Source organism: Stegastes partitus, unplaced genomic scaffold (assembly GCF_000690725.1).
Source record: "Stegastes partitus isolate 25-593 unplaced genomic scaffold, Stegastes_partitus-1.0.2 Scaffold119, whole genome shotgun sequence".
Lineage (NCBI taxonomy): Eukaryota > Metazoa > Chordata > Actinopteri > Pomacentridae > Stegastes > Stegastes partitus.
The window spans coordinates 770,999-788,666 of NW_007577850.1; the positions used below are offsets into that span (position 1 = coordinate 770,999).

At 40.8% G+C, this 17,668-nt stretch overlaps 2 protein-coding genes across 12 annotated transcripts in view; both read left to right on the plus strand.

The window, feature by feature from the left end:
- larp1b (La ribonucleoprotein 1B) overlaps positions 1 to 14,168 on the plus strand; it is a 48,633-nt gene extending 34,465 nt beyond the window's left edge. For 9 of the 11 annotated variants that reach the window (XM_008278261.1, XM_008278267.1, XM_008278270.1 and 6 more), the window contains 8 exons: positions 608 to 722; positions 2,463 to 2,632; positions 3,330 to 3,436; positions 5,554 to 5,714; positions 5,802 to 5,946; positions 8,577 to 8,686; positions 10,822 to 10,949; positions 12,657 to 14,168. In XM_008278261.1, the coding sequence (XP_008276483.1) occupies positions 608 to 722; positions 2,463 to 2,632; positions 3,330 to 3,436; positions 5,554 to 5,714; positions 5,802 to 5,946; positions 8,577 to 8,686; positions 10,822 to 10,949; positions 12,657 to 12,941 (1,221 nt within the window). In that variant the 3' untranslated portion in view covers positions 12,942 to 14,168. The remainder of the gene's footprint in view (positions 1 to 607; positions 723 to 2,462; positions 2,633 to 3,329; positions 3,437 to 5,553; positions 5,715 to 5,801; positions 5,947 to 8,576; positions 8,687 to 10,821; positions 10,950 to 12,656) is intronic. The other 2 variants (XM_008278262.1, XM_008278263.1) reach the window with 2 other exon arrangements.
- Positions 14,169 to 16,195: 2,027 nt separating this feature from the next.
- The window catches only part of pgrmc2 (progesterone receptor membrane component 2), a 20,148-nt gene continuing 18,675 nt past the window's right edge, over positions 16,196 to 17,668 (plus strand). The window contains exon 1 of the mRNA XM_008278273.1: positions 16,196 to 16,708. Within this exon, the coding sequence (XP_008276495.1) occupies positions 16,366 to 16,708 (343 nt within the window). The 5' untranslated portion in view covers positions 16,196 to 16,365. The remainder of the gene's footprint in view (positions 16,709 to 17,668) is intronic.

Here is a 17,668-nt window from a genome sequence, read left to right on the forward strand (position 1 = left end):
TTTTTTTTCCACTTTGGTTGAAGATATGAGAGATAAACGCATTTAAAAACAAGCTACATGTTGACTGAAGCTATTTTAGAGAGATTTATATTAAGTACAGCTAAATAATGCAAAATAATTACAATAGAAAATAAAAATGTAAACCTGTACTGTTGAATGAAACGATGGATTTTTATGGAATCGTGTCAATTTGCCAAATGTCCTTAAAACTTAGATTATTGTGCGTTTAGAAAGTACACATGAGCAGCAACATGCAGGTTTGCTCAATTTCTAAATTTAAGTGAACTAAAGGGGTAAAAAAGAAAAAAAAAGAAAAAGCTAAACAGACCTGATTTTATGAATCCCAGCTGTTGGAATGCACAGAGGCAGAGTCGACCTCCGTATGAGATGCTTTGCAGAAACAGAGCTGCTGTTTTTGTCTAGATTTCTGCCCTTTCATCTCATTAATTGTGCATTAACTTCTCAAACTATAATTTCCAAAAACAATAAATATCAATTTAGTGAAAAATGCAACCAGTGAGCTGCTCCTTGAGGGTTTATTTTCCATCAGACTTAACGCTTAATGCTGCAAAGTTTGACTTTTCCTCGTCTTGTTTCTGTTTCCCAGCAGGAAGTGGAGAACTTCAAGAAGCTCAACGTCATCAGTAAAGACGAGTTTGACACCCTCGCCCCCAAAGTGCCCGTCGACCTGAACCCGGAAGTCCCGCCTCCTCCGATGCCAGGTGGATTTTGTGGAGCCTCCTGAGCTTCCTGTGTGATCTGCATTTTAATTCACACACTTCTGCTGCTGCTGCGTCACTTTATGATGTGATTTTTGTTTGTCGAGGTTCCAAACTTCCCCTCTCGGAAGGGTTTTTAGATCTTAGTTTTGAGCTGAGCCAGATTTCTCCGTAAATTGATTTCCTCCGTGGCGATAAAAGAGTTGAATTTTACTTACCTAGTGACATTAGGGCCAAACAGGCAAATACATTGAAGATCAGAAGCCTGAAACAACACATAAAGGTGCTATATAAACTTTATTAAAGAGGGAAATTTTAAGCCTTAAAAGTATAGACTAAAAACATGTTCGAGGAGAATTCACAATCTCCTGCAGGTTAAACAACACGGATGCAACGCTTTTAGAGCCGATTAACTTTGAAATACTCTGCATGAAAAAACCAAAACAACATTATTTCTGCAGAAACTCTCCTTTTAACAACAATATCTCAACACGTAGTCGTCTAAAATATGACGACGTCCATGTTCGTCGGGGCCACGTTGTTGTAATTTTTCCGCACGAGAGCCACCAGAAAATTCAGTTTGTGGTTTCGATTGTTAAAGCTAATTAATTGGGTTCGACTGTTGAGCCATTAGCCACATTCGTGCTCTCTTCTCCCCCAGAAACGTGAAAGAAAGTTCTAAAGTGCATGTTAACTGTGCTCAGGTTCTTGTTATTTAGCTGCTAATGAATGCATCCTCCAAAAACTTGAGCACCTTCATGTACAACACCAGAACTCCAAACGTTGGTTCATTCGGCTCAGGAAGTGTTCTGAGTTTGAGCAGCGATGACACCACCAAGTTAGTTCATCTGGCTTTTTTTGTTTTGCATAACGGGGAAGCTGAGCATGCTCGTACAAGATCAAAGTGTTTATTACAGCTTTATTTTTTCCATTCTCTGCTCACTCACCTTCAAAACACAGCTAACTCTGCTAACTCACTGCTTGCCTTCGTTGCTCGAGACCAGAGGGTGACGACTAAGAGGTGCAGGATGCTGCATCAGAGCCAAAGTAGCAGATTAAACTCTTGTATTTTTTTTTTTGAGTTACCGCTTAATAAAAAACAGCCACACCTTTTATCTAGTGTGCATGAAGTGTGTAGATAAAACCTACTGCAGGGGAGTTAGTTTTTGATTTGTATACAAGTTGTGAAGTAATGAAACTCCACTGATATGTGTAATAATTGTTGTTATTCTTAGAAGTAGTGCTTGTTTATTTCTATTTTTTATTTATTCTTTAAATGTTTGCACTGTCTTCGCTGCACATTTCCCCACTGTGCCACTATTAAAAGCTTATCTTATCTTAAAAGCAGTTTATTTGCACGATGCTGCAGCTGTTGAAATGTTGAAAAGGTTCTGCGCAAATACGACTTCAGGGGAGAACTCCACAGATGATAAAATGAATTAAAAAAACAAAGCCGACTGCGTTTTGTATTATTGGAAATGCAGCAAAGTTGATGCAACTTGCTCTGAAATATCTCAAAACATGAAGTAACCTCTAATTGCACATTAATATAAATTTAAAAATAAACTCAGCCTGCATTACGTGACAGTGTGTAGAAATCCTTCATTGTTTATAAAAGCTAAATAAGGGGGCTTGAAGTGTACATGTATGCAATTATTATTATTATATGTAGGAAATAATTAGCAGTAGATGATGTAATAAAGCAAATATAAATTGACATGATTCTTATGTGTGTGGTTTCAGTGGACAGTGGGGCTGATCTGGCCCGTTCTCTGCCCACGTCGGTCCCTGAGTCGCCCAGCGCCCACCAGCCCAGAACCCCGAGGACGCCTCGCACCCCCGGACGCCAGGACCCCAACAAGACGCCCCGTTTCTACCCCGTCACCAAGGAGAGCGGCACCATCGATGGACAGGTCGGCACTAGTTTCTGTCTTTACGAAAACAAGAAGAAGAAAAAAAGCTGCTCTCTTTTATCGGATACAGAGAAACGGCGTCCTGTTACGTCCCTACAGCGAAAGAGGATCGTGATGCTGTTGTTGGTCTTTCAGGTGTTTAACAGCAAGAAAGACCTGAAATTAATGAAACACGAGACGTAAAATTATCTTTGTTTTTTCATACTAGTGGTGAGTTAGTGTATAACTTAAGCTTTAAGAAGCCTCAAAGGAGTTTTCCCTTCCTTGTTGTTGCCTAATCACATTTTTCAGACCTCTGAGCATCTGTGAAGCTTCTTAGACGTTGTAAATGTAGAACAATGGGACAGTGTGTGATTTTTATTACTCACACCACACATGGGTGTCACAACTCTCTGAGCTGCAGGCTGGCGTTGACTCTTACCCTTTAACTCTCACTTTTTTTTTGTTTTACATTTCTGTCGCCAGTATTCCTTTGTGTCGCAACTTCTTTTCCTGTTGTGCTGCGAATATTTGCATATTCTCTACATGTTTCAGCACGAGCTCTAACTTCATGCCCGCTCTGGTATCTGTTTTGTGTTTAGCAAATACTTCTCGAGGTTTAAACCCTTCTCTAGATATGAAAATGAAACTTTGAAAGGTGAAAACCGTGCAGCAGCTACGTATTTAAACCCCTGTTCTGTCCCCGTGTCTGCTCTAGACGCCGAGGAAGAAGAAGACCCGCCACAGTTCCAACCCTCCCCACGAGGCCCACATCGGCTGGGTGATGGACTCCCGCGAGCACCGGCCGCGCTCTGCGTCCATCAGGTCCGACTGTTTTCAGTTTGTATTCGACTGTAGCAGGTGAAGTTCAGTTACACATAAAACAACCAAAAGAAGAACCCAAAGTAGTCACTTCTCCCTGAATCTTCCCTTTGCTGCTGCTGTTCTGCTTCACATGTGGTCTGTTTTTATGGAGACGGGTTGACGTGCTGCATGTAGCACCACATATCAGTTACACTTGTCCTGATTAGAGGATATTTAATATGAAATACCTGCAAGTGCACAGTTACATCTGCATTTTCCTGCAAGTCGCAGCTGCACAAAGAGAGAACTGAAGAGCTTTAGACTGATTTTAGTTTGTTTTATTTGAAAAAACACTAAACCTCAAACACAGCTGTAAATGCGGATCATAAATGGCTGTTTTAGCTTCACTTTTTATCATCTTTGCACCCATCTAAATAGATTTTTTAATAAAGCGACGCTAGCACTGTAGTAGTGCTACAACCAATGATCTTACTATAAGGTGCTTTGTCTATTTTTTTTTAAGATTAGTCATTTAATCAACATATAACAATAGTATGACTCGTGAGAGAGCTCAGACTTGGTTAAAAGTGATATAAACGAGAGAAAAGCAGCTGATTTTTCCATCGCAGACAGTTTAACTCCAAACCTGCAGTTTTAAAGTGTCTTTTCTTTCTTGTTTTTTTTCTTATAAACCAAAATTACACCAACTATGAGAGCGAGAAACAGTAAAACTGAAATACTTCACACTTTCTGACGGTTTGTGAGCAAGTCATGTGACATTTAGTTCTGTCTGGAGAAGCCTAAAAATACGATGCTACATCAAAATCACTTTCCTCTACATATCTCCTTTAAAAAAAACAAAAAACACTTTGCATGAAACAGATTCGGTAAAAATTTTCCGCTCCATGACTGACTCGTCTATGCTTAAACAATGACAGAAATCAAGGGACTGATTGATTGAACTGCAGGCTGTGTTTCCTTCGAGCAGAGTGTAGATGAGTGTAGAAACAAACTAGAGCAATCGAAAGCAAAATAAACAGCGAACAGAGGATGCATTCAGCACGGTGAAACGTCTTTCTGCGGCTGATGTGCACAGCTGTGAGATTGTAAAAATGTAAATAATAAAATATCTATAGTATGTAGAGCAGAGATCTCCAACTGTGGTCCTGGTGAGCTACTGTCCTGCAGGTTTTAAATGTTGCTGCAACACCCCTGACTCACATTAATGGATCATTAACAGTTTGTTGTCAAGTTCTACACAAGTCTTTTAATGATCCATTAATGTCAGTCAGGGGTGTTGCAGTAACGTCTAAAACCTGCAGGACAGGAGCTCACCAGGACCAGAGTTAGAGATCCCTGGTGTAGAGCCTTCATTTTAAAAAAATATATATTGACACCTGTAACACCTGTAGACACCTGGAAAAATGGAGAATACGTTGACTACAGCGTTTTCCATTTTTTTAAAATGATGTAAACAGATTTTTGTTTTTTTTATTCAACACAGAAAACATGTTTAAATTTGTGCTGCTGCAGTGAAAACAAGAAGAAACTGCTTGAATTTGAGAGGATTAACCTAAAATATTTGGCATTTTGTTGTATTTTTTTTCATTTCATTTATGCCAGACATGCCACAGTGTCATGAAGGCAAAAGAGGAAAAATTAATACATAAACAAAACAAATGAACCAAATACAAAACCTAGAACAATGTCTGAAACACGAGCAGGATGAAGCTTAACTTCTGCCTTCTTCTTACGTCAAATCTTCTACTTTTATGCTTCTTTTGAAACTCCACAAGCACATTTACTTTTCCACATTATTGTACTTTTGTTTATTTTTTTTGTATTCTTTTTTTTTGTAGTTTAATAGTTGTTCTCATTTTTAACTCCTCATCCAGAACGTTCTATAAGTTCACCCCACATATTGAAAAACATTCTATATCTTAATTTTCATTTCCACTTCTGAACAACTGTATTTTCTACAGGGAGTAAGTTGTTCCTTGCTGCAAACATTATTTGTCTTAATTTTAACTAAATCAACAGAGCAGCACCGATTTTCGTGGCCGATAAACTGGCAGCTGGTTCTTGGTGTTTCTGTATTTGTTTCCTCTTCGGCCACTCAACCGTCTTTCCCTCCACAGCAGCTCCAACGCTTCCCCGTCAGAAGGAGCTCCGTTGTCGGGGAGCTACGGCTGCACCCCCCAGTCGCTGCCCAAGTTCTGGCATCCATCCCACGAGCTGCTGAGGGACAACGGCTTCACCCAGCAGGGATACCACAAGTACCGCCGACGGTGCCTTAACGGTAAACGCCTGCTGCCACGCGCTCCATAAGTTTGAGAATTAAATGTAAATATTCCAAACAACAATGACGCTGTTCTCGTGCCTGCAGAGAGGAAACGGTTGGGGATCGGACAGTCTCAGGAGATGAACACGCTGTTCAGGTTCTGGTCCTTCTTCATCAGGGACAACTTCAACAGGAAGATGTACGAGGAGTTCAAACAGTACGCGCTGGAAGATGCCAAAGAAAATTACAGGTCAGGAAGAAGGCTGGGTGATGGTTATGAATGCTGCTCAGCTTCATGCGAGCGTGTGTCTCTGCCTGAGGCGGGAAATGTTGAAGTGTTTTCATAAACTAAAGCCCTGAAGCCCCTTTTTTTTAAGGTATATATAAGATCTGAAGTCAGTGTTGATGCGTCTTTACAGCAATGACAGACTTAATAAATAATTAATTCCAAACTATTTACAGCTTATTAAATGTCAAATTTTACCCAATTTGTGTCCCTTTAAATTGAAAATATGAGCAGTTGGACTTGTGGTTGGATTGCGATTGCTAGCTGCAGCCTTACAGTATTTAATCCACTACATTAAGGTGGAATAATTACATTTACTAGGGCGGCATCTAATTATACATACTGGATAATTAGATAAATCTGTATCACAAGCTTCAGGAGCGCAAAGTAAGCTTACCTTTTCTGTCAACAAATTAGAAAAAAGCAGAAAATCCTCACGTTGAAAAAGCGTTTTTGACCATAAATTATCTATATGAAGAGTTCATGTGCAAAAACAGATAACTCATCTACACAAACCTCCAGAAAACCCACTTTTCCATCGTCTACCTGAGACAATATCATTTAAGTTATCTCCATTTTTGTCATTTCCACTGAGTCACATCCACTCAGCTTCAGTTTGATTGATATCATGTCAAGCAAACAACAACAAAATAAGTTTCCTGAAAATCTACAAAAATGGAGTTTATCTGTTTTTGTAAATGAACTCTTCAAATCATCATCAATATTAGTACTTTTGTTTTGCTTTTTTGTCGACTAAACTACTCATCATGTGACCACTAATGTTTGCATCAAGTGAAGCTTTTGCTGCTGTTGTGTTGGGAAAAAAAAACTCTGTATGTGCACAATATTGACTCCTAAAGAAGAAAAACACTTGATACTATTTTGATTTCTGTGCATTTCCTACAGAGATCGCAATGTTTTTTTTAGATATTCATAAAACAAATAAAAAGAACAGAAAAAAGTGCAGCAGTGAGTTTAAACAAAGAGTAAAGACAAGAGCTGGGAAACCTCTGAATTCACACTTTAGTAGCGACGACACCTGCAGACAGGTACAGAAAGGCTTCTGAAGTCTCTTCCTCATATGATCCGTCAGCGTCTGCAGCAGCATGCGGCCGCCATTGTTGGACAGCAGGAGGTTAACGGGGAGGGCTGCCCCTCTGGAGCATTGTTGTGTTACTGCCAGAGGCTCCTTCACACACCTGCCAAACCTACATTCTTGTCTAAATAAGTGGGTGGCTGTGCGTTGAAGTGAGGGCGTAACGAAGCCGTCAGCTGTTTGTGCACAAAGCTCGTCCGTCTGGTTCCTCCGACAGCCATTAATAATCCAGCACACACAAGTTGTGAAACGTTGGAGGCTCGTGTGGGAAAATGGCTGATTAGAGAGCTTACGGGGAAGCTTCACATTAACATCCTGTTGACAAGAATTTAAAAAAAAAAGTGAAACCAGATTTCTGCAAGGTCAATTAGTTAGAAATACAAAATAAGCATTGAAGCTCTTTAAAGTGACTCATCTAATTCACAACAGGTGCAACCAGCTGCTGCTAGAAGTCACACAATTAGTGAAAATTAGATAATTTGATGGCAGCGAATGTGTCTCAGTGATTATAGTATCAAGACACCTGTATCTGGAGGGTTCAGTCACTGGTGAATCCTGGATAGAGCTACACCATGAAGACAAAAAACACTCCAAGAAAGCACAAGTCAGGGGATGGATTCAAGAACATTCATCCCTTGGAATACAGTTAAATCCATCATTAAGAAATGGAAAGAATATGGCGCATGTGTAAATCTTCCTCTAGCAAGTTGTCTTCAAAAGACCGAGTGACTGAGCAGGAAAAAGGCTGATGAGGGAGGCCACCAAGACACCTATGAGTCCTTCAGAGGACTCATAGGTGTCTTGGTGGCCGATGACTCCCCTCAAGTAATGCTGACTTGAATTACCGTAATTTCCGGACTATTGAGGCACCTGAATATAAGCCATGCCCACTAACTTTAAAAAGAAACCCAGTTTTGTACATATACAGGCTGCACTTGTCTCTAAGCTGCAGGTGTCCACGTTTTAACACGAGATATTTACACAGGAAGATTATTTAAACTTTTAATTAAATTCGTACCGGTAACATACACAAATACCGTAAATGCCTTTTTTCTGAACAGTGCCTGTACCACGGCTGGTTAAGAAAATACAGCAGCCTACCAGGAAAAGTCACTGATCGCTATCTTCATCTTCCTCCTGCACTAAAACCACTGAAGTCGTCTTCTTCAGTGTCTTCAGGAGTTGAACAGCCTCAGAATTACTTCCTCACTTCCTCAGTCTCTCTTTCGTTGTCGCTCTCAATGTCACTTTCATCTTGAGGCAAATTCGTAAAAATCCATAAATTAGCCGCATCATTGTCTAAGCCGCAGCGTTCAAAGTGTGTGAAAAAAGTAGCAGCTCATAGTCTGGACATTACGGTAAGTCAACTGTCAAAGCGATAAAAGTGGAAAAACTTAGACCAGTGATTACTTTCTGTAGACACTGTATGCTGCTGTTTACAAGCCAGATTTGTTGACGTGCTCCAGAGGTCAAGTAAACGTTTGTTGTCGCCCTGCAGGTACGGTCTGGAGTGTCTCTTCAGATACTACAGCTACGGTTTGGAGAAGAGGTTCAGGTTAGATCTATTCAAGGACTTCCAGGAGGAGACCCTCAGAGACTTTGAGAAAGGTAACCGACGTCGAGCCCCAACTCTCTGCTTTCACTAAAGATTTCCAGGATGTGTTTGCTCATTTTTATGTATTTAAAAAATGGAGAAATGTTCCACAAAAATCCCACACAGCTCGTGTTAATCATAATATTTGGCTTACCCAATTTAAACCTTTATTAAAAAACGAATAATAAATGATTTGTAACACAGTGTAGTGCGGTTGTAAACCGATAGAACGACATTTTGTTTGTGTTGATGTCTGACTTTTACTGCTAACAAATGATACCTACGGAACAGTTCTAATTGTAGGCAATAAGACGTAGTTTTAGATATGTTTAAAACAGATTAAAACTTGCAGTAAGTACATGCACACAAACTGTTAATAAATGCTTCAAAAGACTATAAAAGCCAGTTTTTGATTAATTTACATAACTGTTACTCATCACAAACTATTTGAAACCTAAAGCTCAACCTTCAAATGATTTTTTTACCTGAAATTTAATTTTTTTTTAAAAAGTGAAACAGTCAGATTAGTCAGTGTGTAGTTGTAAGCATCCAGTATTTGGTTATCAGACATTAACTGTTCGTAAAGAGGTTACAGGTGCTACACATGAAGAGTTAACACAGATGCCCCTATTGTCTGTCTGCAGCTCCATTATGTTGTGTCATAAACCACTCGCTGCTAAATATTAACGATATTTGTGGTGTAAACCTACTTAACCTGACTTAAGAGTTCACGGAGCAGTTTTTACCCCTCTGAGCTGAATGTGTAACCGTGTTAAAAGAGGGCAGAAAAAAAAACGGATTAAAGTCAATTTCTCAACCGATTTCGACACCACGGCTCAGTGGAGCAGAAACGGAGCCTCTGCGGGCTTCAGCCTCTTATTTCCAGCTCAGCGGTTCTGGTGTTAAACGTTTCTCAATCGGAGACCGAAATGTGCGAGATGTTACCTGGAGAAACGACACAAAGTGCCCCGAAATGTTTGACTTAGAAAAGCAAGTGTTTTATGCTTTATGGGGCCTGAATTCCCTTTTCTAGTTGTCGGTAGGTATGCTTTTAATATTTATAGTAGATACTCGTTCAGGGTTTAAAGATCCAGATAAGAACTAAAGGAAAAAATACTCAAAAACTGTAGTAAAACTGCTGGAATCCAGTTTAACCCTTGAGCGCCGACAGGTTCTGGGTCCCAATTATAACTGCAACATAAAATCCTGTATCTCCATGAAAACACAACAACTACGACTAGAAGTAGAGACGACTCAGATGTTTTCTGTGCACCGCAACAAACTTATAATGCCATAAATCATTTAAAAAATTAGAATTTGTGAGGTATTTATTTCCAAAAATTAAAATAAAACTACAATCCACCATTTTTCCGAGTTTCCACAGATGTTGCCAACGCTGGGAGAACACAAGGTGGCTCCACATGCTATAGATATCTTATTTTTATTTAGTTTGCCTCCTCTGTGCTCTGTGTAAACACCGCCTGCTGTTCAGCAGAAAAGCCCCAGAGTTTTTGTCAGATAGTTGTAGTAGGAGTGTTTGATTTTTTGGCATTGTTTTCTAGTGCAGATCGTTTATTTTGGCAGAATAAAGTGTTGTTGAAACTTAGGTTTGGTTAAATTTCACGACAGGAGGAGGCATCACAGAGTTAAACATCTCTTGTTTTATTTTTCTGTTTTTGCCTCCGATAAATGGTGTAGTTTTGGGCGATTTCTAAAGAAAATAACTTCCCTTTCAATCTAGATTCCCAAAAATCCAGAGTTTAATTCAAAACACTGAGGTTTTTGCAGTTTGTTTATATACGACGCACGTGGTATCTGCAGCGTTTAACGGAGAAACGGAGCGGGCCAAAAGTGTGTCCGCAAACATTACTACATGATGGCAGCAGGATATAAAAACAGTTCTGTCCTAAATGCAGCCAACCGTCACATATCTGAAGGCCCCGTGTGATTGAGAGGTTCAGGTTGTTGAACCACAGTCTGAACATTTTCACTCTGATTTCTCTGCCGACATAAGAATCTGGTTAACTTTGACCCACATTTAGTGTCCTCTGTGAACCCAAACTTTTATTAAATGGCTCCATTTGTGTTGGAAATCTTCTGGTTTGCGCCGTACATGTATCTGACACTGTGAATCTTTCCCGTCTTCCAGGTCAGCTGTATGGACTGGAGAAGTTCTGGGCCTTCTTGAAATACTCAAAGATTAAGAACCAGCCCATCGACCCGAAGCTGCAGGAACACCTCTCCCAGTTCAAGAACCTGGAGGATTTCAGGGTGGTGGTGAGTGTCCACCGGACGTGTCTAAATGCTGGAAACCAAATGATCACATCTGAAGTTGATGCAGCTGTTAGTCGTTTACACATCTGGCGTTTCGGAAGCAACTTTTCTCCCTAAATGAAAGTAACACCAGCGATAGTCTGAACATCGATGCCTCTCTAAATCCTTTTCTCTGCCAGTAAAGACGTCAGGAATCGCTCCGAACTATCTGTCGCTCGTTAATTTATTTATTTTGTGTCAGCAAAACGCATTAAGAGCCTTTAGAAGCTCCTGCAGTTGAAACTGAGCTCAACGAACCACTGCAGGGGCTGATTAATTTTGCAGAACTCACCACAAACAGACTAGAAAACATTCCTTGTTAGGTCGAGGCTGCAAATAACCGATAATGCAACAGCACGCTTACTTGTGCAATCGATTAGGAAGCTTCGGGAGGAGCTCAGAGCAAGAAAGCATGGGTATATTCTACGCTGAAGTCTGTCTGTCTTCTGTCTCACAACTCTTTGGTTTCTCTTCGCTAAGAGGAGCTTCGACTCAAGAGATGCTAACATAATGACAAGCAGCCCTCTCCAATTTAAAAAGATTCCTTGAATATGACAACCCCCACTTCCTCACACCTGATTTCCAGATGTACAGTATCGTCAATAATATGTTTTGGAAAAATGCGCCTTTTTTTTGCATTTTGAAAACACTGCTGAACAAATCTGGCAGCGACTATCTGGATTGATATTTGGTCTATCTGTATTTTTATTATCGAAATTACCAGAAAAATAATTCAGTGTGCTACTTTGGCACTGATGCAGAAACCTTGTGGTCTCAGCGATGTCCCGCCCAGAGCACCGTTTGATTGGCTGTTAAATCTCACTAGTAGCTCCTGATTGTTTACACAGAGAGACAGATGAGCACATTTGCAGACTTTAGCATCTTTGGTGAATTGGCGGAGTTGTGTTTCAACGATGAGCTAGCAGATGTCACAGAAGTTGTAATAAACACCGCGGTGTTAAATAAGAATGCCAAATTTCCCCTAAATTGCCAGAAGGATTGACTTGTTGGTGCTAGGCTACAGCTAACACTAAGAGGTTTGCTGTACCTCTTAGCATCTCTTAGAGCCATAACATCTTTCTTAAGTCAGATTAACAAGCTGTTCTCACTGACAGACGTCTCTTTCTCGCAGAGACATGACCTGCAAGTAAATTATCTACTTTCGCAGTGACTGAGGCTATGCTAACGGCTAGCGACTAGCTCAGGAGGCGACCACAGATCTGTGGTTGCCTCCTCAACTAGGGCCTAAAGTCTAGAAAACAATAACGAATTAAGCTATGAGATCTGGACCTTAGCGGGTAATAAACCTTAGAGCAGACAATAATTAAGAAAACCAAGAAGAACAGCAGGAAACGACTGATCGAAGAGTAAACGGACGAGAGCATCCTAATAATAATAATACATTTTATTTGTCATCACCTTTTAGAGCACTCAGGGATGCTTAGCAAGAAGGATAAAAACAACAAATGACAATAAAACAGCAGATCCTGACGTCATCACTCCTGTTTCTGTTGCATATTCAGTTATAATAGTCTTTATGGATGAAGATGATTGGTTATGAATGAAGGGTTCCCTCCTGTTACATGCTGTTAGTATGTAGTTTATATCGGTCTTTCTTGATTACCAATAATCGATAGTGTCAGTAACCGTTTTCGTGTTATTTGTCGGCAGCCCCCGATGGGAGAGGAGGGAGGCAGGAGGAGACGCCACTCGTCCTCGGCCGGGGACGAAGGCAGGCGTCGGCGACATCCTTCCAACACTACCTCAAAACCCACGCAGGCCTCCAAATCCTCCAACATGGCCGCTCAGCCTGCTGCCTCCGCCGCCGCTGCTGCCTCCACCTCCACCGCTACGACGCCCAAAGACAACGCCCAGAAAGCAGCAGCAGCTCCTGCTCAGGGGAAGAAAACCGACGGCAGAACTGCGAAGAAGGAAAGCGTGGCACCAAATAAATGAAGCTCCCTCCTGCTGGTTGTGGGTTTGGATGGAAGAGATGCAGAGCGAAGCGGCGGCGGCGGCGGCTCTCAGCTCGGCGTTCGCTCTCTTCAGCAGCGAGCTGTTTGGGTATGAAGAGGGGCCGAGCGTGGTCGACTTAATATGATTGTTTTTATCAGTGCATTTCATTTTAGAAGCAAAGCGTAGGCAGCGAGCTTGAATCTGTTCGCCCGACGAAACGTTTACAAAGCAAACACACAAAAAAAAAAAACACAGAAAAAATGCATTCCCTGCATTTTGCCTTGTCACTCTCTCAGATGCCAAACTCTTCACCGTTGATCGCTACAATCTGTAAAAGAAAGCAAAACAAAACGCTCTGGTCCGTGAAGAGCTGCTCAACTGTGATTCTAGTTTGCCAAGATAAGAGTCTTGTGTGCCTTAATCTGATCCACCAGGACGTCAGGAAAGTGCGAAAATTGTCCAAACTCTGCTCTTTTTTTTTTTTTTTTCTTCTTTTTTTAAAGTCTTCCTAACTGATCATTCAGCGCTTGAATGTGTTTAAAACTGACACCACGTGCAGGTTTTTCTGTCCTCAGCTTCCGTTTTTCACCGTGACAATCAAGCAGTCGTAGGTTTTGTGAAGGAGTGACCCCGAGGCTGCTGCTCGGCAACACATGTCCTTCAGTCTGAACGACAGAATGTTGGTTTTTAATTAAAGCCTGCAGAAATAACGACAAATTGATCTGGGAAGCTTTACTTTTAAGTCCCGTTTTACACCCAGAGTTAGTATAATTTATTGTTTTTGTTTTTATTTTTCCATTTACTTGATTGATGGAATAGTCTTAGGTAATCATTGCAGTTTTTAATGGCTTTTGCTATTGAATATATTAAAAATAAAATAAATTAAAAAAAAAAAAAGTTTCTGCTGGAATTATGGGTGTGAGCTAGCGTCATGAAACTACAGTATATTTTAGCTTGAAGTTTTATTATGTTTGAGGCTTGGTGCTCTAGAGCACTTTAATCGTTAACTTTCCTTCATCAGTGGACTTAAAGAGAGGTTTTAGAGGTTGAATTTTAAAAGAAAAAAAATGTAAATACTATAAAAAATCATTTGCTATTCAATTATTCTTTTTGATTTTAAGAAGTGATTTATCGGTAGCGTGGTTTTGAGTGTGTTCTAGGATAAAAGCGATGCATGTCAATGAATTGTAAAATGCAAAAAAATATAAAATAACAGTTGATTGTAAACCAGCTTGTGTTCGTGTGATCTGTCCCACTTTCTCTCGCCTCCCATACGTCGCCGGCGGCTGAGCCATGGAGCCTGATCAGCAGGTTTTTGTTCCCAGCTGCAGATTGTTCGGGGTGAAAGTCGTCTACTGTCATCGCTCGGCTAATGACGTGTGCCGGCTGTAATTTAAATTAAAGACACATTTGTTTCAGCGGCTGCAAATCGCCACACCTCATCTCTTCTGTTTACACCCAGCATGCAGGTAGCAGAGATAAGAGATAGAACAACAATAAACACCCCCCAAAAAAGAAGGAAATACTCATTTATTTACTCAGAAATGCACCTCCTACTGCAGCTTCACATCATAAAGAAACACGACAACCTCATGAGTGAATAAACAAAACATTTCAGGAAATACTTGAAATAGTTTGAGTGAAAAAAACATTAAAATTGCTGCTGTTTTATTGCATTTAGTGTGTGTTTACTCCACTACGGGTCCCGATTGAGGGACAAAAAGCACCAAGAGTCCGCTCATAACCTCAAGCAGAGGGAGGCGGGTGCTTTGCTGCGTTCAGAGTCCCTCGTAAACTTCAGCACTGAGTGAGAAGTGGATTTCAGTGTTGGTTGGTGTCGCTTCTTCTTTGGCCTCCCTGTTTAAACAGCTTTATAAAGTGTTTTTCACTAAATTTGCTTACTTTTATTGAGAAAATGCACAGTTTATATGGGACACGTTATCAATGCATGACCACTAAATGTGAAACATAACGTGGAATAATAAATAAATCTAAGAAGATGCACCTTTTTAAGCACAAAAACATCCAATTATGTCCTTAAAAGTGGATTTCGACCAGAAATGTCATAAGACCTGTGTGTCTGACGCTTTATTCCAAATGATTTATGAATGTAAAGACTCTGAGATGACCTTACTTCATTGATAATTAATTTTTTATTTAAAAATATCAGAAAAATCCTCAGATTTCTGGGTTGGACTAAGCTCCCAGTGTTTTTAAGGTCCTACCAACGCCTCTGATTTTGAACAGTCATTTGCAATATTAGTTTCTCAGCAGTATGTTCCATATTAGTCACAGTATTGTGTGCAATATTTACGTTTTTATAGAAATATTCACAGATTTCTGCAAGATTTCCCTAATTTTTGTCTTTTTAACATTGAATCATGATCAGTTTAATTTGGCTTTTTCAAAAGAATGTGCAAAAAACCTTTTTCATTCATGTGAGTTTTTTAAGACAGCAATGTCAATTTAATAAAAATATAAAAAATAAGTGATTGCATAAATATTCACCCCCTTTTTAGATAACTTTGCTGTGAGAAGTGAGAACACATTTCTATAAAATAATATAAAATAAATGAAATATAAAATGCAAAACAAGGAGTTGCATAAGTATTGGCTAACCGTATGCACCTGTGGCAGATAAGGTGAGTCACTAATTCTATATTTTACATTTTTAATTAATTCCCTTTACATCATAAAATTCTGTTTTCACTTTGACATTAAAGAGTCTTTTTTCTAAGTTACTGTCTAAAAAAATCCAAATTATACTGAATAATTTAATGATAATAAATGATAAAAGATGAAAAAGGGGGTTCATATTTTTTAGAGGTGCTGTGAAATGGAAAAATGCACACAATAGTGAAACTGATGTTGAACATAATGTTATATAACAGACGTAGATAAACTTCAATGATCCACAGGGGAAATTGTTTTATCACAAAATAAATAATTATACAATAATGTACAAAAATGCAACAACACATATTTCTGTATGTACAATTTCACATTTTTTTTTAAGTCAAGAAGACAGAAAAATAGAAAATAAATACGGTATTGTCATGTGCAATGTTGTTTTATTAATTCAGCATTATAGACAAAATTTCTTCTCACTTTTCTGTTGTAGTTTTATTTTTAGATTCCTTATTTTTACTTATATTTTATCACTTTTCTGCATTTATTCTTACGTTGTGATTTTTTTTTTTTTTTTTTAAGTTAGCAATTTTTGGCACAAGACTTTCCGTGAATTTTGTGTTTGTTTTTATGTATTTTTCAATTTATTTAGCATTTAAAAAGTCTGTTATGAGAGTTCATCCTCTTGGCTCGGCTGATGATCCGGCAGCGCCAACAGTCAACCGGTGGCTCCGCGGTTGCCGACGGGCCGTGAACGCAGCAGCATCCAGGGGCGGGTAGGCGCTAACCGAGCAGTATGGCGGACGATGGAGACAGTTCGAGCGGACCAGTTGACACAAGCGGCGGGCAGGGGGCAGCGGAGGAGTCGGACGGGCTCGGCCTCGGCGCGATGTTGCTGAATATCAGTATTCTGATGGTGGTGGTGGCCGTCTGTCTGGCGGTGTACCGGCGGTGGGGCAGGCGGCTCGGCTCCGACGCGGCCCAGGGCGACGAGGCCTCGGCGCTTCCCAAGATGAGGAGACGGGACTTCACTCTGGAGCAGCTGCGGGAGTACGACGGGCTGGAGAACCCCCGCATCCTCATGGCCGTCAACATGAAAGTTTTCGACGTGACCAGCGGCAAAAAGTTTTACGGTAAAGGTGAGTGTGAGCGGCCGGCAGCCCCGGGGAGCCCGCTGACAGGTCCCCCGCCGGTGGTGAGTTGTCCTGGAACAAAATTTGGGCGCAAACCGTTATGGGGGGTTAGCTTAGCTTCCCTGGCTTTTGTCTGTGTTTTTGAATGGGGCGCTAGCTGCTAGCTTAGCGGCGCGGCTGTGTGCGGGTTGCGGGCTGTCGTGCCGGAGGTTTAACGTCTTTAAACTTTGTTTTGGAGCCCAGTGGAGCTGTGACACTCTGAAGTTGTCCAGCTGCGGTGGCACGATTTAACGAGCTAGCCTGCTAGCGTTAGCCTGCTAGCTTGTTGACGACTCACTGCACTGTCTGGCTGTCTGAGCTGCAGCTTGTTTACACTGATGGGACTCCGCATGCATCAATATCTGGGGCTCCACATGTCAATTCTGAGCTTAAATGGCACCAGCTGAGTCCCCTTTTGCTCACACAGGAGGCTGGCTGCACGTGGGAAAGATTTAAACACCTAAATGGAGCTCAGGGAGGAAAAATGTGAGCAAATATGAAAAGCAAACATCACACTTGTGCTTCACTTTCATGCTTCAGGCCTCCTTCACTGTACTGAGGGAGAATACAGGGCCAGCCTGCTGCTCAGCATTTTCTCTGACTTGGCAGACTCCCCCGTCAACTCTGTAATAAACTATAATTATTCAAACAGCAGCCAGCTCATGTGTCAGTCTGCTATTCCACACCGACAGCAGGCAGCCAAGTAGGCCTGAATGTGTCCACCTCACCACGCCAGCTCACATCTGAACCTGTACAGTCGCTTTTAATCACACTGGACTTAGTGCTGGGGCTGATAGCTGACGATTGCATGTGTCAGCTGACAGAAGAGGGGAGCTGCAACTCATTAAACTAGTATCAGGTCCAGAAAATGGGGAAAAACATTCATCTGTCACACAAGCTGATGAAAGAAAGCCTCCGTGTTGTTGA